This window comes from Chenopodium album, chromosome 12, assembly GCF_948465745.1.
Source record: "Chenopodium album chromosome 12, dcCheAlbu1.1, whole genome shotgun sequence".
NCBI lineage: Eukaryota > Viridiplantae > Streptophyta > Magnoliopsida > Caryophyllales > Amaranthaceae > Chenopodium > Chenopodium album.
The window spans coordinates 4,596,135-4,619,564 of NC_137845.1; the positions used below are offsets into that span (position 1 = coordinate 4,596,135).

A 23,430-nucleotide genomic window follows, 5' to 3' on the forward strand; every position below is an offset into this window, starting at 1 on the left:
TTGTCTAATCATATAATTACTCACAATAATAAACCAAGGGGGAGAAAAGATTATATTATTTCTGGTTTATTATTATATTAAATTTAATTATCACGTGTCTTATTAACTTAATTATAAATATGGAAGAACTAAACATGTGAGTTGTACGTATAATTTGTTATTATAAACTAATTATAACGTAATTTGTTGTAGCTAAAATGGGAGACCTTATGAAAAGACAGTTCAGCATCTTAGATTTATCTGGAAAGAAATTTCTGGAATGGAAAGTGGATGCAATGATGAATTTGAAAGCTCAAGGCTTGGAGCACACTGTTAAAGAAAATAAAAGTCCCTCTGGTCAAACAACTGATACTACCACTTCTGCAATGACTGTTGCAAAACCTGTTACTGAACAAGATAAGGCAAAAGCCTTAGTGTTGTTAAGGCATCATTTACATGAAGGCCTTAAAACTGAGTACATGATGGTTGAAGATCCCAAAGAATTATGGGATTGCCTTAATGAAAGATTTGGACACCACAAAAGGGTGCTCCTTCCTAAGGCATTATTTGATTGGACAAATTTACGGTTCCAGGATTTCAAATCTGTAATTGATTATAATTCAACCATACATGAGATAGTGTCTATATTGAGATACTGTGATCATCCAGTTTCGGATGAACAGATGATTGAAAAAACACTCACTACCTTTCATGCAAGCAACATACTGTTGCAAGAACAGTACCGTGAAAGAGGTTTTAAAAGGTTCAATGAATTAATGAGTGTATTGCTTGTTGCGGAACAAAATAGTGAACTTTTGTTGAAAAATCATAACCTGAGACCAACTGGGTCTTTGGCCACTCATCATGAGGCAAATGCAACAAATTCCTATCCACCCGAGTCAAATGCTACAAGAAGAGGTGGACGTGGAAATTACAATGGCCGTGGAAGAGGCCGTGGAAATTATCGCGGACGCGGCCGTGGTCGTGGTAGAAACAATTTTCTAAGAAACAGTAATTTCAAAAATTTTGAAAAACAGAAGGGGCAGTCATCTGGAAGCCACAAACAAACTCCTTCGAAAGGAAAAGACACATGTTACAGATGTGGCATGACAGGACATTGGGGACGTACTTGTCGTACAGCCAAACATTTGGTAGATCTTTACCAGGCTTCTGTAAAGGGCAAAGAGAAAAATGCAGAAGCAAATTATGTTCATGAGGAAAATGCTCCTTGTCCCAGCCTTGATGTATCCGATTATTTCATGGATAATGCTGAAATTGGAAATGATTTCATTCTTGGAGAAAACAACAATGCTTAGGTTTCTCATCTACTAATGTAACATATGCTATGTTTTAATGTATTTTCTTTATGTTCTGTATTTTAAATTTCTAGTCATGTACTTTTAGTCACTATCATCAATAAAAGATTGTATAATATTATTCTAAACTAATCTCAAATTTATTTTATGAAGATATGGATCTACCTGAAGTTAGTTCCGAATATCAATGTCTTTTGGACAGTGGAACAACGCACACTATTTTAAAGGATAGAAATTATTTTTCACAACTAAAGTTGTTTCAAGCAAATGTGAACACTATTTCCGGGTCAGCTAAATTAATTGAAGGATCTGGAAAGGCTTGTATAATGCTTCCAAATGGAACAAAATTAATAATCAATAATGCTTTATATTCGAGTAAATCTCGAAGAAATCTCATAAGCTTTAAAGACGTACGCCAAAATGGCTATCATCTAGAAACAATGATGACAGATCAAAAAGAGTATATATGTCTCACGGCAGAAAAACATGGCAATAAACATATATATGAGAAATTGCCAGCATACTCTTCGGGGTTATATCGTATAAACATACGACCCGTGGAAATCAATATGGTATCTAACCAGAAGTTAGATGACAAACATTTGATTATCTTATGGCATGATCGTTTGGGACATCCAGCAACTAGGATGATGCAAAGAATAATAGCACATTCAGTTGGACATTCAATAAGAAATGTCAAAATTCCCCGATCAGATGAATTAACATGCTCTGCATGTTCACTTGGCAAATTAATAATAAGGCCATCCATGAGCAAAATTGCTACTGAATCTCCAAAATTCTTGGAAAGAATTCAGGGAGATATATGTGGGCCAATTAATCCAGCATGTGGACCATTTCGATATTTCATGGTTTTAATTGATGCTTCTACACGATGGTCACATGTTAGTCTACTTTCAAGTAGAAATGTTGCCTTTGCAAAATTACTTGCCCAAATCATCAAATTAAGAGCACAATTCCCAGATCATACAATAAAGAGAATAAGACTTGACAATGCTGGGGAATTTACATCCCAAACATTTAATGATTATTGTATGTCAATTGGAATTGATGTCGAACACCCAGTAGCTCATGTTCATACACAAAATGGTCTGGCTGAATCACTAATTAAGAGATTACAAATGATTGCAAGACCACTATTAATGAGGTCAAGATTGCCACCATCTGCTTGGGGACATGCTATAATACATGCAGCAGCACTAATTAGATTGAGACCTACAGCTTATCATAAATTCTCACCACTACAGCTTGTTTGTGGTCGAGAACCAAGTATCTCACATCTAAAAATCTTTGGTTGTGCTGTATATGTTCCCATTGCTCCACCCCAACGAACGAAAATGGGTCCACAAAGAAGACTGGGTATTTATGTCGGGTTTGAATCCCCTTCTATAATTAAATATCTTGAACCACTGACTGGTGACTTATTTACGGCTAGATTTGCGGATTGTCACTTTAATGAAACAGTATTCCCAGTCTTAGGGGGAGAGAAAGTGGACCCACGTAAGAAAGAAATTGAACTTATTTGGAATGCAACACAACTGTTGATGTTAGATCCACGAACAAATATGTGTGAACAAGAAGTCAAGAAAATTGTTCATTTACAAAGTGTTGCAAATCAATTGCCTGATGCATTTGTAGACACAAAGAAGGTGACAAAATCACATATACCAGCAGAAAATGCCCCTGCACGTATTGAAATCCCAACTGGTAATAAGGCCATAGAAAATGAATCTCAGGCACGCAGAAAGCGTGGAAGACCACTTGGTTCAAAAGATTCTAAGCCAAGAAAATTGAAAAGATTGGATGGAATAGGAAATGAGACTAATGATGTTCCCCCGTCAGAAGGTCAAGAAAGACCAAATGTGGATGAAAGTAAAGAAAATGATGATAATCCAAAAGGGGACGAACAAGAAGACAACCCTACGGGGAATGAACAAGATGTTCAAAACATCGATAACAATGAAATTTCAATGAATTACGTCTCTACAAAGACTCAGTGGAATAGAAAGGATGTTATCGTTAATGAAATATTTGCAAATTCCATCGCAATCGACATAGTGTCTGATGAAAATGATGTTGAACCTAGAACTGTAGAAGAATGTCGACGTAGGAGTGATTGGCCAAAGTGGAAGGAGGCAATGCTGGCTGAGTTAAAGTCACATGAAAAACGAGAAGTTTTTGGAAAAATAACCCTTACACCAGCAGGTGTAAAACCCGTTGGATACAAATGGGTATTTGTGAGAAAACGTAATGAGAAAAATGAAATAGTTCGATACAAGGCAAGACTTGTAGCCCAAGGATTTTCTCAAATTCCAGGGATTGATTATGAAGAAACATATTCTCCAGTGGTTGATGCAACTACATTAAGATTTCTGGTAAGTTTGACAGTCACAAAAGGACTACAAATGCGATTAATGGATGTAGTGACTGCGTATTTGTATGGATCACTCGATACGGACATTTACATGAGAGTCCCCGAAGGACTAAAACTACCAGAAAATCACAAGCCTAGACAACTGCTTTCCATAAAATTAAAAAGGTCACTTTATGGATTGAAGCAATCTGGAAGGATGTGGTACAACCGTCTGAGTGAATATCTTATGAGAGAAGGATTCAAAAACAACCAAGTTAGTCCCTGTGTTTTCATAAAGCGATCACAATCAGGATTCGCTATCATTGCAGTTTATGTTGATGATTTAAATATCATCGGAACCCCAAATGAACTCGAGAAAACTGCAAAATACTTGATGAAAGAATTTGAGATGAAAGACCTTGGGAAAACTAAATTTTGCCTTGGACTGCAAATTGAGCACTTGAGTCATGGTATTTTTGTCCATCAATCAAACTATACAGAAAGAGTTTTGAAACGATTCTTCATGGACAAAGCAACTCCAACCAACTTCCCAATGGTTGTTCGTTCTTTGAATATGAAAAATGATCCATTCAGACCCCGAGAAGAAAATGAAGAGATTCTGGGTCCAGAAGTACCATACTTAAGTGCAATTGGAGCCTTAATGTACTTATCTAACAATACTAGACCCGACATAGCTTTCTCTGTGAATTTGTTAGCTAGGCACAGCAATGCACCAACATATAGGCATTGGAAGGGAGTTCGACACTTACTCCGGTACCTACGAGGGACACAAGATCTTGGTTTATATTACCAACCAAAACAAGATGCTGCTCTCATTGGGTATGCAGACGCTGGATACTTATCAGATCCTCAAAATGCCAAGTCACAAAATGGATATGTGTTCACTTATGGCGGCACTGCAATATCATGGAAATCAACAAAGCAGACATTGACCGCGACATCATCAAATCATGCAGAGTTGATAGCCCTCTATGAAGCAGGACGGGAATGTGTGTGGCTGAGGTCGATGATCTGTAATATCCAAAAGGAGTGTGGAATGAACACAATAACAGAAGACCCAACCATCATCTTTGAAGACAATACAGCATGTATCGCTCAAGTAACTGAAGGATATATTAAGGGAGATAAAACGAAACATATTGCCCCAAAACTGTTCTTCACACATGATCTGCAAAAGGACGAGGAAATAAATATCCAGCAAATTCAGTCTTGTGAAAATCTTGCCGACCTGTTCACCAAATCACTTCCTTCGAAGAAATTTGAGCAATTAGTTCACAAAATCGGAATGCGACATCTTCGTGAACTATGCTAAAATCAGGGGGAGTATTATATGCACTGCACTCTTTTTCCCTTCGATCAGGTTTTTATCCCACTGGGTTTTTTCCTGACAAGGTTTTTAACGAGGCAGTACACCAAAGCATATAATACAATAATATCGTTGTACTCTTTTTCCCTAGCTATGGTTTTTATCCATAGGGTTTTTACCTAGCAAGGTTTTTAATAAGGCAACTTACACCCCATTTCATGTGAACATTCAAGGGGGAGTGTTGAGAAAAATTACAAGTGAAGTTCACATGAGCATGTAAACTAGTACAATAATTTGTAACAAAGTACAATCATGCAAAATATTTTAATAAGAAAATTTGCCTATAAAAGGCAAGTTCACTATTGTGAACTACACAAGCAAAAAATAACCGGAGTAATACTACTACACTACTTTTACTTCTTTACTTCTCTTACTCTCCAACATCTTTCTATTGGTAAAATATTTAACACAAATCTAAATATCCAATGGGCGTTTTTCTAATTTTATTTTGGAAAACCTCAAATAGATAAATAGACTCGCTCATGTATTGTCGTCCTCTATGCCTGTGGCTGTGGCTCTATGTGTCTCCATCTATTTAGTACATGTGTTTGTCTAGCTTTACGTATGTGCATTTTTCGCCCCACTTTGTATGATTGATGTTAATCTTAGTGTCGTAGTCATTTAGTTATATTACTTATACTTACTCCGTTTTTTTATTATTGAACAATAGATTTGGATACAAATATTTTGATAGTGGAAAAAGGTAAGAGAGAGAAATGTAAAAATACAAAATTGCCCATGTGACATATTGATAAACTAAAAAGTAAGTGCGAAAAAGCAAGGGAATGTTGGGTATTTGTAGTGTGAACACAAATAATTTTTTTCCTAAAGAGGAAATGTTGCAATATTTGTAAAACTTCCTAAAAAAATAAGTGATGCAATAATAAAAGAACGGAGGAAGTATAGTAAATGCTTCCAAAATCTTGCTAAGAACTGAGAAATGCTAAATTGTGAAATAGTGTTAGTTTGTTGACTCTAGCCAGAGGAAAACTAGAATAATCTACCTTCCCATTAGAAAGATTTTTTTGTTTTATAAAATATACTACCTTCGTTTTTTATTAGTTGACACGTTTTAACTTTAGTACTATTCACACATCCCCCTTGATCATGTTTTGTGATTCATATGTGAAGAAAAATATATATAGTCGAGTGGAATCTTGTTAGATTTGTCACAATGTATATTTTTAAAATATCAACTTTTTATAATTTTTGCTTATCAATAACCAAAGATATTAATGATTGAATTTGTACAATGACAAACGTGACTAAATAAACGTGTCAATAAAAAAGAAACGGAGGAAGTAGCTAGCAAAGGTACATATATGATATAACAAGTAATAAATTTAGAGATAATAACATATAAAATATATATAATTATTAGTAATCATGAAAGAAGTGAAAAAAATAAGGAGTACAATGTAGGGCAAAGTTTCTTAATCAATGGTTTCCTATTGCTATTGTTTACAATTATCCACCGCTTGGATATATATAATTTAATTTTTTTTTTTGGAACATCGCATAACCTGAAAAAATCAATGTCAAGACGACTTTGGAGGCAGAGTTCCTTGGAGAAATGACGAGATCATGGTCAAAGCTCTAGCTGGTTGGTAACTTGGAACTAGGTGCCCAGCTCCTCTAACGGTTGCAAACACCAATCCTTCATAACCTACTACATACCCTCCAACCTGTATGCAAAAAAAAAAAAAAAAAAAAAAAAATGTTGGTTATTTCTCTAGCCAAACAAACTTAAGTTGTACTCGTATGCATTTGTTATATGAAAACTTATGAAGAACTCTCTTTCTCGATTATCACTGGAATGAAGGTTGTGTACATCTAATCCTTTTTTAACTAGTGGTTCATTAGAAACATTAGAGAAGTAGAAATTAAAAGTTTGCTTATTTTTTTCCTAATTAATTAACACGTGTATCTTTATCCTTAAAATTAACACAATACAAGTGTTCAACTCCATTTCCTAAGAGATGATATTAATTAACTAATTGCGTCACGTACCTGATTATCTATGTACCATGGACGCCAAGCATTTTTAATTGGAAGTTTGAGCGCATTAATGGAGTACTTTGATGATGTCACCGGAACACGTCCATCAACATCACCACTGTAAAACATATATACCGATATACATTGGTGTGGTTAAATTAAAAAAAGCTAGTCACATAGGAGCATATATACGTACATGTAATAAATACTAATGAAACATGAAAGTTGTTATCAAATATGGTCAAAGTTATGCGTTAACAAGTGTATACTTTGTATTAATTTAGAAACAGAGCAATTATTGCGTAAAGAATTATCCAGTATTGAATTACCTGTAAATCCACACACTAATGTTGCTTGCCATGAGCTTCTGAATGACTGGTAAAACAGTGGATGGAGTATCATGCCATTCAAAATCACTGGAGTTCATCATACATGCAAATAGTCCATTTTTCAAAAGTTAATTTCTATCAACTTGTAATTAAAGAAATAAATATAGGGTAAGAACTAAGAAGAAGTCTAATCAATTTCAAACTAAAATTAAAATTACCTGCAGGATTCCCATTTTGTAGGTTTGACATGAAGAGCTTTTTGCACTTCTTTTTTATTTAAGTAATCTTTCACATAGATTGAAGAACAAGGATCATAAACTTCCACCTAATAGATAACATAACATAATATAATATTAGTACCTTAACGAAATGAATTGAACCCCCAACCTCACGAGTGGAAGAGCTAGCTTACGACGAAAAAGACATACTGAGTCAAGAATATGAGCTTTGATTCCAAGCTTAACACAGACTGGGGCATAAATGTTGTAGATGTCAATATTCCCTGCTTCTTCCCCTGCTAAACTATTATAAGTATCACATTCGTCAGAAGTAGATGTCTCGGAAAAATTGCATAGTTGTTTGATTTTAGCATATGTTTCATCTGAAAACAAAGCATGGCTCCATAAATAATCATACATCCCTTCTGAGTTCGTAGCATCATCTATCCATGCATTGCCTATCTGCAAAATTTTCAAACAACTAAACTATTATTACCCTTTAAAGTTCGTTTTTTTCACGTGAATTTTACTTATCTGAACTTATATGAGCTTTTATATATATCCCTTAGTGTGATTTTTTTTTTTTTTTTTTAATTGTCTCCCTAGCTGGAAACTTTTTTAAAGGATTAAGAATGTTATGATACATACCGCGATGCCTTTGAGATTAATGAAGTTATGGTTTGCATTCTTGTTATTATGCAAGATGGTATAAGCAAGCTGAGGCACATAATGGCCAGCATAGCTCTCTCCAGCTAAGTAGAAATCGCGGTTTTTATACTGAGGGAACCTCTCAAACCAATTGACAAGGAAAGTATAGGCATCTTTAGCCGTGCTTATATCCCCTGTTTGGTTATAGATGATTGATTCATTTCCGTATGAGAATCCTACTCCTGCTGGTGATTCCAAGAATATCACATTTGCAACTGTCATTTAATTTACACAAGTTGGTAAATAAATCTATGTTAGTTAATCAAGATTATCATTTAAGAACTTGAGTTTTAATTATGATACGTACAAGTATACCAATATTTGTTAAAGACTTAAAGTACATACTAGTAAAAACACTATATAATAAAAGGGATCAGAGTAATAATAATGTACGTTTTCCATACCATTATTCCAAGCATATGGATTTCGAATTAGTGTTTTGCTATCGCTTTTGACTCTGAAAGGTCCAAGTTCTAGTAGTCCTCCATTGCCAAATGAGGAGCATCCAGGTCCTGAAATTCACATTAGAGACGTTCATTACACAAATTCGATCTTTATTCTTTAAGGACGTACTGTATGTTACGTACGTACACAAATAGATCCTCTCGATCTTGGAAGAATGGTTGTGAACTTGTGATCGTATTGAACTGCATTTGAATTTACTATGGAGTATATGGTTTGATCAAAGGTGATTACGAGTAAAGGTTTAGTTTAGCTAAAATGCTAATATAAAGAAACATGTTTACACAATTGAAGAATGATGATTAAAGGTGATTATGGAATTCAGCTAAATAATGATAACGTGTGACAAGAGGGACCACCAAGAAGGTATTCAATTTTTTTTTTTTTTTTTATTTATTTTTGACAAGAAGAAGGTATCCAATTTATTTTGATAAACAAGTAGCCAAAAAAAAAAGAAAAAGTGAATTGTGACATGAATTCATTCCCACTATTAGTTTGTAATTTGTACTACGTATTAAAGAGTCCTCATCATTAGTTATCACCCCCATATCCCTGATTAAAAAGTAGAAGATTTAGCTCGATCTAAATTTAATTATAAATTCTATAATACTAAAAAATTGATATAGATGGAATTGATATGTAAGAGTGGTAAGACAACACATGCACACCAGGCCACACCTTGTAGGCTTGTACATGTGTGACGCGTGGCTGCGTAGGTATATATGGCTATATGCACACCATATGCCGTCGCGTAAAATTGATTATCATTGGAAAAAAAAAAATGTTAATGAATGTAGTAGATACATAAGACAGAAAATTATTATGCCTCCCGTTTGATCGAATTATGAAGACATAGATTTATCATCTAAGTTAGTGATAATGTGACATAATAAGCTATTCCTTTATTATACACGGAGAAAGATAATTAAAGAAGTAATTAACTACATGATTTTTTTTTTTTTTTCATCAAAAAAAAAAAAAAAAAAAAAAAACTACATGATTTTTTTTAATTTTTTTTTTAAAGTTGTAGTTCTTACTTCTTAGTACTAGAATGATAGTTAATCTATAAGTAACATGCATAAAATACCATTATCATTGTGGGTCCAAAACCATGTGTGTTGGAACCATATTTCAAAATTTTCACTTTGTAAAGCATTTGAGCATCTAATTTTTTTGATGCATGTTTGAGCATCTAATTAAACAGGAAGAGCCCCTTTCTTTTATTTGTAGTATAGTTGATTTGTAGTATAGTTTATCTACTCGATCAATAGTAAATATTGGTTTACCTACTTAATAAACAACTAATTAAGAAAGTAATGGTTTCATGGATCAACTAATTATAAAGGCCTATATAAATAAAATGAAAAAAAAAAAAATACAAAAAATGACTTCTTTAAGATCATAAATACTATAGTTACCTCCATTTAGCCATAATATCAAAGGTTTTGAAGATGAGTTCTTAGGAGATTCAGCAAAGTAATAGAACAGTGCCTTCTCGCTAGTTTGATCGACGGCTACATACCCGGCATAGTGATCGAAATCCACCCCATCCGGTTGGCCGGGTAAGGTGGTGATCTTGTCCGCCTCCATGAGCCCATCTTGAGGTTTAGCATGAACCCGAGTGTTCTTGATTTGGGTTGGCAATGTGACCCAAGAAGCAGCAAGAGAAGGGTTTTTTGACCTCTTAGATTTAAGCAACTTGTACAAGTTAGCAACTTGATCAGTAGCATTAATTGGGGTGAGAGTGTTAGAAATAAGGCAAAAATAGAGGGATAGCAATAGAAAATAATAGTGTTTGTTGCTTTTACTCATCATCTTTCTTGCTTTAGCTTACCAAATGGTGTGGAAAGTAAGGAGGGAAATGTCCATATATATAAATAATTATACTTGAATAAAAGTTGTGTCATCAAAAAAAAAAAAAAAAAAAAGAGTTTTACTAAAAGTCATCAATCATCTATGTAAATATGAGTAAAAAGGAGTTGTACTATATTCATTATTCAAAATATAGTAGAGCAGACACTAACTTAAAAATAAAAACTTAATACTTCTATTTCACATGTGTTATACGAAGCGGTAGGTATATATGTTCTATATGAAACCTCGTATGAACTTGGGATACGGTTTACCATTTATAATGTTTTTTGACAGATTCCACTTATAATGTTATTCTTAAACTATTATTAGAAAAATCTCAGTGTATATGAAAGCTTAGGTCCGACTACATCTGGAATCGATCCGGAATGCACACCTGGCTTATGGTGAGTGAGTCTCCCAACAAGAGTTTTCTGCATTCGGTGAGGCTCGAATCCGAGACCTCCCTTAAACGACATCAAATTGCTTACTACTTTTTTGGAAAGGAAAGTTACTTACTACTTGAGCTAATTCTTGTTGGTCTAATGATGTTTGTCTAGTGTTAATTAATTTTAAGCTAGATGAAACTAACTTTTATGATCCAAGACGGATAAATTTTTATATTGTCTACTTATGTGGCTCTCGCTCTAAGTCCCTATTCATATACGAATTATTAATTATATGTATTTGTCCAACTTTAAGTTACGTAAGTGGGTTATTCTCCCCACTTTGAACGATTGAGGTTTATCTTGGTGTCTTAGTCGTCATGAATATATATGCCTCCAAAACCTTGGTGTGAAATGCTAAATGATTTAATGTGAAAGAATGAAAGACTTGATGGAGTAGCCTACCTTCCGATTGAAAAGGTAAGCTTAGTCTAGCGAATTAAAATCTAAGATCCTTTGAAAGTAATAATGAAAGAAGGGAAAAAAAACAATTAGTAGGGTAAAGTTTCTTTAATCATTTAGACGACAAGAGAGGCCAACAAAGACCAAAGTCTTAGCCAAAGCCCAAAGGTTCCAACCACTTGTGCATATTTTGAAAGTCAAGAATAATGTTACTTCGTCGTAATTAAAAATAAAAAAATAAAAAATAAAAAATAAAGTAAATATCAATTAGCTTACTTGATTACAGCATTATAGATGGTATAATTAAAATTGACAACACTAATAAAATAGCTAACTAAAATCATACTTGGACAAAGATCAGAACGATCTTCAAAATTGACAAAGCTTATATGATGTTAAATCTCGCTTTATTATTATATTTCAATTATGCTAATGAGTTTAAGTTTTGAGATCAAATCCCATATCAAATCTTAGCTTTCATGTCTCTAGTCTCTACACATCAAAGAAAGCTTTTTAATTTTTTAGGAAATCAAAGAAAGCTTCATTTCAAAAAAAAAAAATAAATAATAATAAATAAATAAATAAAAAATAAAAAGTAGTATTAGTCTTCAAGTCTTCTTTTCTTTTTTCCACTACGTAACGGGTATAAGTGCAAAATTATACTAGTAATTATCTTATCTTCCTCCTTTCACAAAAGCATTATTGGGAGGCCAGGTAGTGGAGCTTTTCTGCTTTTGCATGCTTAATATATTACTCCAAAATTTTTACTTTAGTCCTAGTGCAAAAGCTAATTGCTTTTGTGCTACACTTGATATATAGGCGGCCATTAATTTTATTTAGGGTTTTGTGAATTGAGGTTCGGATATCCGTTAAAATTTATTTTTTGGTTAACAATCAATTTTAAGTGGCATCTTTGTATTTAGAGTCTGTTCTCTTTAGCTTAATTTTAGTTCGGTTCAGTTCCAATCAGTTCAATTCAGTTCAATTTAGTTTTTAAGCAATTCAGTTCATTTTAGTTCAATTTAGTTTAACTTAGTTTAATAAATCAGAATAAGCCCTTATATATAAAATGACAGACAATTGATGGTGGTGGCTTGGCTTGGCTTAGATCTAAGGCAATGCAAGGCAGGTCAAGGCCAAGATAAGGGATTTTAAAACATGATGATGAGGAGACCAATGCATAAAGAGATAGTTTTAGGTACCAATTAGGTCTCCAAGGCCACTTGGGAACCTTATGATACATTGATAAAACTAATGTCTAACCTTTTTGGGTCTAAAAACATTTTCAGTAGGCTAAAATTAATAGTTATATATATGCACGAAATTAGACCATACTTTAGACTAGAGATTTTGGTACTAATCAAAGCCGAAAATTAATGTGATGGTTGCTAGAGGATAGATATCGGGTTATATATACATATAGTTTAGAGTCGTACACGACTAATAGTCGGTCATATAAAGACCCATGTTAGCCTTGAGTTATTAAGGGGACTAGTGAAGTATATGTACATATCTGTAAAGGCAAAGTAGATAATTTCAACCACTCAATAGCTCCCTGATCTCGTGGGGGATTTGGTTCGAAAAGTTACAAAGTGCGTAGAATTGAAGGTTAGTTCACACTTTTGGACTAAATCAAAAATTGTTTAAACTTCTGGTATGGTAATTTATAACTATGCATGAGAGCAAACAATTGAGTTGGGGACTAAAGGATTAATGTATTAACTTGCCTAAAGGCAAACACAAGGCAAGTCGAGACCAAGGCAAGCCATGATAAGACATCAAACTACACACAAGTAAAATATGAATATAGATCTTGGGCCAATTCAAAAAATTAAGAGGATCCAACAAAATTAAACCACAGCCCACTGATGGTGATGGATTTTGTCATTACAAAAATTTTTTATAACTAACAGCAATGGTGAAGCCAATTTACAATGACAAATTATTGGTTCAGTCAAGTCTGACCAAACGTCGTCAGTCCAATTATAATTTGTACAACAATACAAAATTTTCACACCCTCATTTTCACTCACCATCACAACAATACTCCCACTCAATCCTACTTCACTTTCTCTCTCCTTCTTCATCTTTAATCCACCCCTATTTTCTCTCTCCTCAACTTTTTGCTAAATTTCTCTATTTTATTTGTCCATGATTAATGCTTGAATTGAAGAGGATGGAGAGGAGAGAGAAAATAAAGATTGTTGATTATATTTATCCATGATTTATGCTTGAATTGGCTTGATAATTGATTGAGATTCTCGGATTTTTCGAAAAATGCCCAAAAAAATCGATTTGGGGCTTTCATGTGTGATGTATAATTGTTGAAATTGATTGTCCTATGTGATTGTATGTTGAATTGTGAGTGTTTTGATAACAAATACATGTATTTTGGTTGAAAAATGAGCATGTTATGTTATACCCATGAGCTTATTACGGAACCTTTAATGGTGGTTCCGCCATTGTTGACCTTTTAATTATTTTTATAAAATAAATTCTATTATGTAGATTATATCATCTATAAGTCGGATGATATCATCTATAAATTGGAGGATATCCTCCATAAGTTAAATGATATCATGTATTGTGTTTATAAATTATCTATACGATGGATGATATCTCCTCTATTACCTCGGCAATAAATTAAAGGAAAATGTATATCATCTATCAAATAATATCCTCTATCAAATAATATATATCATCTAACAAATTATACATACATATCCTCCATCAAATTATATATACCCTCTAAAAAATTGTACATATCATTCATTAAATAATACATATTCTCCAAAGAGTTATACATATCCTCTAACAAGTTGTACATGTCCTCTGTCAAAAAAAATATATATACCTTTAATAAATTGTACATATCCTCTATCAGATGATACATATTTTGTAACAAACTATTCATATCCTCTATCAAATAATACATATCCTTTAACAAACTGTACGTACCCTCTAATAAACAATACATATCATATATAAATTGTGCATATCCTCCCTCAAATAATATATAACCTTCAACAAATTATATGTATCTTATAATATATAACCTTCAATAAATTGTATGTATCCTCTATCAAATAACACATATCCTCCAACAAGTTATACATATTCTCTATCAAATACCACATATCATTAACAAATCGCACCTATCCTCTATCAAGTAATACATATCCTTTAATAGACTGTATATATCCTCCATCAAATACTACGGATATATCATCTAACAAATTATACATATCCTCCATTAAATAATACATATCATCCAACAAATTGTACATATCCTCTATTAAATAATACATATCCTCCATCAAATAATTTATATCCTCCAATAAATTATACATATCCTCTAACAAATTGTACGTATCCTTAATCAAATAAATTATATCCTCTAACAAATTATACATATCCTCTATCAAATAATTCATATCATCCAATAAACTTTACATATCTTATATCAAATTATATATATCCTCTAATGAACTATACATATTTTCTAATACAGTACATGTCCTCTATCAAATAATATATATCCTCCATCAAATAATTTATATCATCTAATAAATTATACATATCCCATCCTCTATTAAAAAAATATCCTCTAAGAGATTGTATATATCCTACATCAAATAATTCATATAATTTAACAAAATGTACATATCCTTCATAAAATAATTCATATCCTCCAATAAACTTTACATATCCTATATCAAAAATTATATATCCTCTAATTAAATGTACATAGTTTGTAACATATTACATATCCTCTATCGAATAATATATATCTTCCAACAAATTGTACGTATCATCTACCAAACTGTACATATCCTCTAACGAACTATACAGGTTCTGTAACATAGTACATATCCCCAATCAAATTGTAGGTATCCTCTAAAATTAAAAAATCGAAAAAATTTAAAAAAAAAATTATTTTTTTTTAAAAATTAAAAAATAATAAGTCAACAATGGAGAAACCTCCCTTGAAGGTCTCGTACTAAGCTCATGAGTATAATACAACTTGCTCATTTCTCAACCAAAATACATGCATTTGTTATCAAAACACTCACAATTCATCATACAATCCCATGGGACAATCAATATCAACAGTTATAAATCATACAAAAAAGCCCCAATTCGATTTTATTGGGTATTTTTGAAAAATCCGAGAATCTCAAGCAATTATCAAGCGTAAAATATGGACAAATATAATCAACAATCCTTATTTACTCTCTCCTCTCCATCCTCTTCAATTCTCTTAAACTTTCTTTCTCTTCCACCATGGATGACGTATTTGATCCCGACGAGTTTCTCACTGCTCAATTTTATCTCGCATAGCTTGTGATTATTGTTGTTGGGATGATTGTTGAGTTTGTTGTTGCTGGAATGTTTGTTGCCGTACGAAATATTGGGTGCGGTTTGCCGCACCCAATACCTTCTCATTTACAATTTATTATCCCTGAATCCCCTTTGTGGATTTGTGATTAACTTGTTCACCTTATGATGATTTCTTCGTAATATGTTTTTTTTCTTACTTTTTATTAATTAAAAAAAAAAAAAAAACTCAATATGTATCTGATGTATGATACATGCACAATTCCTTTTTTTTTAAAAACAATTATGTGCACAATTTTTGAAAGATTGTTATATATTCAATTATCCAACACACGCACACTTATATATTGCCTAATATAAATATTTTAAATTATTTATAATAAATGTCACAATAATATAATGTAACTAACTAGATATTAATTTAAATTTTGTAAAGAAAAAAAAAAGTTATTGGTTTTAATCGAAATAATAAAATTATTGATAAAGTGGTGAATTACTTCTATTTAGCTTAGGTAGGAGAAGATTTCCAATCACTGCAGGTGGGTTGGTCCTCATTAACCTACCCATTCATATAATCCACCCACCAACTATTTTTCATGTATGAGAAGTTTTAGTAAAGAGTCAATATCAAAATTATAATTAATTAAGCCTAACTATATATGTTATACGAAGTACAAAATTAATTAAATCTTAATATACGCATGCATACTCACCAACTCCATCTTAAAAAGTAGAAAGTCGACATTGTGGTCGGTCATCACCAATTCACCATTGCATTATAAATTCTGATCATAAACCCACATGTTTATTGCTATGTTATTATTATTGATACATAGAAGGAAAATTCCACATGTTAATTATTCTAATGTGCTCAATTTCCCTACTCTTTATTAGCATATAGTTTTATTCAAAATAAATTTTGTTATAGAAGGTGAGTCACCTGAAATTTTATTAGTCGTTGCATATGTAATATTGTGGTTTTGAGATGTGCATATAACCGTATATACTACATAGTAAAGTGGAAACACAATTTTGAGTATAGTGAGAACCACAAATAACAATTGAACAATATATCCAACTTTAACCTTTCAAACCTCAATACTTAAATTATACACATTCCGTATCCCCCATTACTAATCATTTATATTCAATAATATCCCTAATGAGTAATGACTATAAACTCACAATTAATATATATCGTGCATTAACATATCCCGTGCGTTAACATGATCAATGTAATCTATTTATTCCCAATAAATAAAAATGCTCAAAAAAATCACTTATTCTAAGTCCACCCCATATTAGTACTAGTGGAAGTATATATTCAAATCAAGATTTAGAGACAATTCCTCAAATGATTAGCTCTACTAATAATATACTTGGTAATAATACACGGTACATAGTAGAGTGGTAGAAAACGATATGATTGAAAACTAATGTTACATGCTCTTGAAAGTGGAACAGAGGACAAGAGAATCTCCGTCCCTAAAGTATTCATTAAAAGATATACTCCGCAATTCTTATCACGAGATCATGTACTACTGTCTATTACGGAGAATGTGCTCCGTATTCCATAACTCAAGTGAAGTAGCATTTAGGGTCTGTTTTGATTTGCTAAAATGAGTTGAACTGAACTGATTAAAGCTGAATCTGAACTGAACTGAATAGAGTTGAAATGAATTGTATATGAGAGAAGGAAATTAGGAGCTGAGCTGAACTAATTAAAGCTGAATTGAAATAAAATGAACTAAACTGAAATTAAGCGGAAGAGAACAGACCCTTAGAAATATAATTATAGTCGTATGATAAAATAGTAGTAGTATAAAATAAGGTGATGAAAAACTAAAATTACACTCAAAAAGGACTTGTGAGTTTCTGACTGCTGTAGCCGTAGTTGGTGGGAGAGGGAGTGAGTATAAATGAGCCAATTCTCTGTATCTTCTTCATTGGCACCCTTCACTTCTTCTCTTTCCTTCATTTCTCTTCGTTCTTTTTCTCTTTCTTCTCCTTTATTTTACTCCAAACCTCGTTTCTCCTACTCATATCTCCGACTTACACTTCGTTCCAGGTACCCTTTATTTCTTTTTTTTTTTTTTTTGGGTTTAAATTGGTTGATTATGCTGTAGTTATTTGTTTGAATTAGAGTAACCCAATTTCAAGTTTGAGATTATAAATTTGTTGATTTTAATGGGTATTTGTTAATTTTTGATTTTGTTATGTACCCTTTTTTATTTGAGTCATTATGACCCTTCATTTTGATTGAATTATTTGTTGTGGGTTTTGTGTTTGCTGTAAATCAAGTTTGATTTTTGGAATTTCCAGATAAAGTTGGAGTTAATCCTTATTAGGGATCATGTAGTTTTTGTTTACAATTTACTTGATACGTCTGGGAGAATTGTGAAAGGGTGTAAAATTATTTTCGGGGTGTAACGTGTTCACCTGGTTGAACGTATGATCAAGAGGTTTGACATTCATTAGAATTCTTGTGGTTAATTTGATATTTGACCCATGTTTTATAATTGTTTTGTTTAGATTACTAGAAATAGAAATATGATTGGAGAAATAATTAAATTTGACTGTTATATTTGGTATATGCAGTACAAGAACAATGGCATCTCACATTGTTGGGTACCCCCGTATGGGACCCAAGAGAGAATTAAAATTTGCATTGGAATCCTTTTGGGATGGGAAGATCAATGCTGAGGAATTGCAAAATGTTGCACGTAGTTTGAGGACGTCGATTTGGAAAGACATGGCTGATGCTGGGATTAAGTATATTCCTAGTAACACCTTCTCATACTATGATCAAATATTGGACGCCACTGCGATGCTTGGTGCCGTTCCCCCAAGATACGGATGGAATGGTGGAGAGATTGGGTTTGATGTTTACTTTTCGATGGCTAGGGGTAATGCCACTGTCCCTGCTATGGAGATGACTAAGTGGTTTGACACCAACTAGTGAGTGATCTTGACATTTGCATTTACTCATTGTTATTGAACAATGTTCTATGTTTGTCATGCTTGTGAATGTAATATTTATATGCTTGTTTTTTGCAGCCACTACATTGTACCAGAATTGGGTCCTGACATGCAGTTTACATATTCCTCACACAAGGCAGTGGATGAGTATAAGGAGGCCAAGGCTGTAAGTTTTTTATTTTCTCAAGTGTTTGTGGAAATGTTTACTTGGTTTGTGACTAAATTTTGTGAGATAAATGTAATAGATTTCACTTAATGTAATTACATAGTCATAGAAAATGTAATTAAAGCTTGAGAATTATATAAACAACAAAATATATATGAGCCATTATAAGATGGCATGCTAAGTTATGTGGTTTTATCTCTATTTTTTCCTGCAGCTTGGAGTTGAGACTGTACCAGTGATAGTTGGCCCAGTTTCTTACCTATTGTCATCAAAGCCAGCTAAGGGAATTGAGAAGTCTTTCCCTCTTCTTTCTCTACTTGACAAAATTCTTCCGGTCTATAAGTAAGATTATCAAAGAGTTACACTTCCTTTTGCTGTGTTGAGTAATTCCAATCTTCCATTAGCTAATACTGATTGTTGCATCGATACAGGGAAGTGATTACTGAACTTAAGGCTGCTGGTGCATCCTGGATTCAGTTTGATGAACCCAAACTCGTCATGGACCTTGATGCTCATCAATTGCAAGCCTTCACACACGCCTACTCTGAGCTAGAGTCTTCTTTATCAGGCTTAAATGTTCTCATTGAAACCTACTTTGCTGATGTTTCAGCAGAGGCCTACAAAACTCTCACCTCATTGAAGGGTGTAACTGCTTTCGGATTTGATCTTGTCCGTGGCACAAAGACCCTTGAATTGGTCAAGGGTGGGTTTCCTTCTGGAAAGTATCTCTTTGCTGGAGTTGTGGATGGGAGAAACATTTGGGCTAATGACCTTGCAGGTTCTCTTAGCAACTTGCAGGGTCTTGAGGGCATTGTTGGAAAAGGTTTGTAGCAAACAAGTTCTGATTCAATGCTAAAGTGCTAAAAGCTTGCTTATGCTAATTTTACTTGTGCCACAGATAAGCTTGTTGTATCTACCTCATGCTCTCTTCTTCACACTGCTGTTGATCTGGTGAATGAAACTAAGTTAGACTCAGAGATCAAGTCATGGCTTGCATTTGCTGCTCAAAAAATTGTTGAGGTGAACGCCTTGGCTAAGGCATTGTCTGGTGAGAAAAATGAGGTGAGACCCTTGTCATTTCACTATAATTTGTAGGGCAGTGAGCATTTATGATTTCATAATCTTTATGTTGGTTTCTTCTTTAAGAACTATTTAACTAAGAAATGCAGTACTGTTTTTAAATGTCAAATCTGGATTTTTAAAGTCAAGTGATATTGTGAATTTGTGATTGTTCTTTGTCAAGTCTCTTATTTAAAGGCCTGGTTCATTTAACTATTATCCCCATTGCAGGCCTTTTTTTCAGCAAATTCTGTTGCTCTAGCTTCAAGAAAGTCTTCCCCTAGAGTGACTAACGAAACAGTGCAGAAGGCAGTATGTGCATTTAACTTTTTAACCTCTGTTTTTTCCTTCTGTTGCAGTTTTAATATGTCTCATTTATCATGCTGATATATTTCTATGCTGCATAGGCTGCCGCCTTGAGGGGATCTGATCATCGTCGTGCCACAAATGTGAGTGCCAGGTTGGAGGCTCAACAGAAGAAGTTAAATCTTCCACTCCTACCTACCACCACTATTGGTTCTTTCCCTCAAACCATGGATCTCAGAAGAGTCCGCCGTGAATTCAAGGCTAACAAGTGAGTTAATCTTCTTGGAGCCAAGAAATGATTTATATTGTTACAGAGTTTACATTGCCAACTGTTCTTACCTGAATGTGTTAGGATCTCTGAGGAAGAGTATGTGAAGGCTATAAAGGAAGAGATTAGAAAGGTTGTCGAACTCCAAGAAGAGCTTGACATAGATGTTTTGGTCCACGGAGAACCAGAGGTGAGCTCATCCTAGGTTATATTTCTTGCTGTTTCCTTGTTTTACATCTAGTACCCATGTCTAATGCTTACTTGTGATACAGAGGAATGACATGGTAGAGTACTTTGGGGAACAACTATCTGGTTTTGCTTTCACTGTTAACGGATGGGTCCAATCTTATGGGTCTCGATGTGTCAAGCCCCCCATCATTTATGGTGATGTGAGCCGTCCGAATCCCATGACAGTCTTCTGGTCCACAATGGCCCAAAGCATGACAAAACGGCCCATGAAGGGAATGCTCACTGGCCCTGTTACAATTTTGAACTGGTCTTTTGTCCGAAATGATCAGCCTAGGTAACAATGTGTTCCTGACTCTGACTGAGCTGCTTTGTTGGTGCATTTTTCTTTTAATCCAAACTGAGTGCTGTTGCAAACAATTTTGTAAACACATTTCCTTTCTACCTTCTTCAGGTTTGAGACTTGCTATCAGATTGCCTTGGCCATCAAGGATGAGGTTGAGGATCTTGAGAAGTCTGGAATTAATGTCATCCAGATTGACGAAGCTGCTTTAAGAGAGGGTTTGCCTTTGAGGAAGTCTGAGCAGCCTTTCTACTTGGATTGGGCTGTCCACTCATTTAGGATTACTAATTGTGGGGTTCAAGACACAACTCAGGTTCTCAGTCTTTTTGAATCTTTGGTTACTTTAATTTGATCAATGCTTAAACAAATTATTCTTTACTTTAGATTGCTATAAACAACTTATCTGATACTTGTATATTGCATTTTTTTTTGCTTCCCCCCTTTTCGTGGGAATTTGTTTCGTGGACCGGCAGATTCATACCCACATGTGCTACTCGAATTTCAACGATATCATCCACTCTATTATCAACATGGACGCTGATGTGATCACCATTGAGAACTCTAGATCAGATGAGAAACTCCTTTCTGTGTTCCGTGAGGGTGTCAAATATGGTGCTGGCATTGGCCCAGGTGTTTATGACATCCACTCCCCAAGAATCCCGTCCACAGAAGAAATTGTGGACCGTGTCTCCAAAATGCTTGCTGTCCTTGAGTCTCACGTTCTTTGGGTTAACCCTGACTGTGGTCTGAAGACAAGGAAGTATGCTGAAGTCAAGCCAGCCCTTAGCAACATGGTTGCTGCTGCCAAGACTGTTCGCACCCAGCTTGCCAGCAGTAAGTGAGCAACATTGTCTCTACTAATTGAAAAAATAAAATGTGAACGGAAGGAATGAAGGTTTTCACTGTAACAACTGAGATCGGTTTGCTTTTCATTTGCAACTTTTTTAATGTTACCTTATTCTTTTTTTTCCTTCTCTTTTCTTTTTCTTTCATGTTTTTTCTTTTCTTGTAATCACTTGAAGGCACCTCATGAGCTGTTCAAATCGTGAGCATGAGTTTATAAATACAAAAATTCCAGTTGTATACTTGTATGCTGTTAGCTCCTTGTTCCAATTCTGATGAGAGGAAGTTTCCTAGCTATTTCTTTTATTCTCTTTTCTTGTCTTGATTGTGAGCACTGTACCAGCTGCCATTTAGAATGGTGGGCTGTCCTTTTGATTATTCCTTGTCCTTAGTGTTTTATTACCGTTGAGCATCATTGTATATATAATGTAAGCTGCTTTGCAGAGCTCTCTGATTTTATGAAAACAGTACTTCCCTCTCTATTCTATCAGATCTCTCTATGACCATTGTCATCATGGTATCAGAGCCAGGTTGCTTTGAAATCAGATATTGAGAGCTGTAGATTGTAGGAAGCCTTGCTGTATTCGAAGAGCAATTTCGCAAATTTTTTCGATTGAAATTCCCAAATTGATTTTGACCTAGATTTGCTGAAATCGTCTTCCCTAATATCCAAATGGCCGGAGAAACAAACGTTAATGTTTCTTTGGACTTCACAAATCCACTCTATCTGCATCCTTCTGATGGTACTCATACCATTGCCGTTTCCAAACTCGTTGGATCTGGCAATTATCGGACCTGGAAAAGATCGATGGAAATTGCTCTGTCCTCAAAGCGCAAACTCGGGTTTGTGACAGGGAGCGTAAGTCGCCCAACTGATGACTCTGTCAAGGCGGAGTTGTGGGACACCTGCAACTCCACCGTTATAGGGTGGATTCATGCTTCGGTGTCGGACTCTATCAAAAGCTCAATACTGTTCCTGAGCACTGCAAGGATGATATGGTCGCACCTTGAGAAGCAGTTTTCTCTCACAGATGGGTCACGCAAATACAAGATCAGCAGAGATCTGTATGGGTTGAAGCAAGGTGGTGCGCCGGTGCACGAGTACTACACTAACATGCGGAGTCTCTGGCAAGAACTGGAAGCGATGAGTGCTCTGCCTACTATAACCACAACGGGTACAGACATTACTGCTTTCCTGCGGGCTATGGAAAGGCAGCAGGAGGAGAGTCGCTTGTTCCAGTTCCTAAATGGACTTGATGAGGATTACGGACCTCAGAGAAGTCAGCTACTGCTTATGGTTCCTCTTCCAACTGTTGAAACGGCCTGCTCTGCCATACAACAAGAGGAATCGCAGAGAGAAGTGCTCAAATCTGTGAAACCTGAGGTAGAAACAGCAGCTATGTTTAGCAAAACCTCTGAAGTTGTGTGCAATGTGTGTGGTGGGAAAGGTCACTACGCTAAAAAATGCTTTGAGG

At 34.3% G+C, this 23,430-nt stretch overlaps 3 protein-coding genes across 3 annotated transcripts; 2 read left to right on the forward strand and 1 right to left on the reverse strand.

Annotated features, from left to right (window-relative positions):
* Positions 1-365: 365 nt before the first annotated feature.
* On the forward strand, positions 366-1,295 carry LOC145570703 (uncharacterized). The gene is made up of 2 exons (XM_081629858.1): positions 366-990; positions 1,120-1,295. Exons 1-2 carry the CDS (start codon positions 366-368, stop codon positions 1,293-1,295), a joined length of 801 nt encoding a protein of 266 aa, XP_081485984.1.
* Positions 1,296-6,406: 5,111 nt separating this feature from the next.
* LOC145571710 (serine carboxypeptidase 1-like) lies at positions 6,407-10,692 on the reverse strand. Its single transcript, XM_081630738.1, has 8 exons — positions 10,187-10,692; positions 8,711-8,818; positions 8,247-8,521; positions 7,809-8,060; positions 7,599-7,705; positions 7,381-7,467; positions 7,064-7,169; positions 6,407-6,738 (listed from the first exon to the last, which is right to left on the reverse strand). Exons 1-8 carry the CDS (start codon positions 10,581-10,583, stop codon positions 6,592-6,594), a joined length of 1,479 nt encoding a protein of 492 aa, XP_081486864.1. The 5' UTR covers positions 10,584-10,692; the 3' UTR covers positions 6,407-6,591.
* Positions 10,693-17,672: 6,980 nt separating this feature from the next.
* LOC145570109 (5-methyltetrahydropteroyltriglutamate--homocysteine methyltransferase-like) lies at positions 17,673-22,195 on the forward strand. The gene is made up of 12 exons (XM_081629101.1): positions 17,673-17,873; positions 18,404-18,763; positions 18,863-18,950; positions 19,165-19,292; positions 19,382-19,773; positions 19,849-20,012; positions 20,241-20,321; positions 20,417-20,583; positions 20,668-20,773; positions 20,856-21,106; positions 21,224-21,425; positions 21,586-22,195. The coding sequence occupies exons 1-12, from the start codon at positions 17,725-17,727 to the stop codon at positions 21,952-21,954; spliced, it is 2,457 nt and encodes an 818-aa protein (XP_081485227.1). The 5' UTR covers positions 17,673-17,724; the 3' UTR covers positions 21,955-22,195.
* Positions 22,196-23,430: the final 1,235 nt, after the last annotated feature.

Excerpts from the sequence above, each read along its gene's own strand:
- LOC145570109 (XM_081629101.1), top strand. The coding sequence starts at position 17,725 with ATGAGCCAATTCTCTGTATCTTCTTCATTGGCACCCTTCACTTCTTCT. Across the intron at positions 17,874-18,403 it reads CGACTTACACTTCGTTCCAG|TACAAGAACAATGGCATCTC; the intron begins GTACCCTTTATT and ends TGGTATATGCAG. Across the intron at positions 19,774-19,848 it reads TGAGGGCATTGTTGGAAAAG|ATAAGCTTGTTGTATCTACC; the intron begins GTTTGTAGCAAA and ends CTTGTGCCACAG.
- LOC145570703 (XM_081629858.1), top strand. The coding sequence starts at position 366 with ATGACTGTTGCAAAACCTGTTACTGAACAAGATAAGGCAAAAGCCTTA. Across the intron at positions 991-1,119 it reads AAACAATTTTCTAAGAAACA|CCAAACATTTGGTAGATCTT; the intron begins GTAATTTCAAAA and ends CTTGTCGTACAG.
- LOC145571710 (XM_081630738.1), bottom strand. The coding sequence starts at position 10,583 with ATGATGAGTAAAAGCAACAAACACTATTATTTTCTATTGCTATCCCTC. Across the intron at positions 8,522-8,710 it reads TCCATATGCTTGGAATAATG|TTGCAAATGTGATATTCTTG; the intron begins GTATGGAAAACG and ends ATTAAATGACAG. Across the intron at positions 8,061-8,246 it reads TTAATCTCAAAGGCATCGCG|ATAGGCAATGCATGGATAGA; the intron begins GTATGTATCATA and ends AAAATTTTGCAG.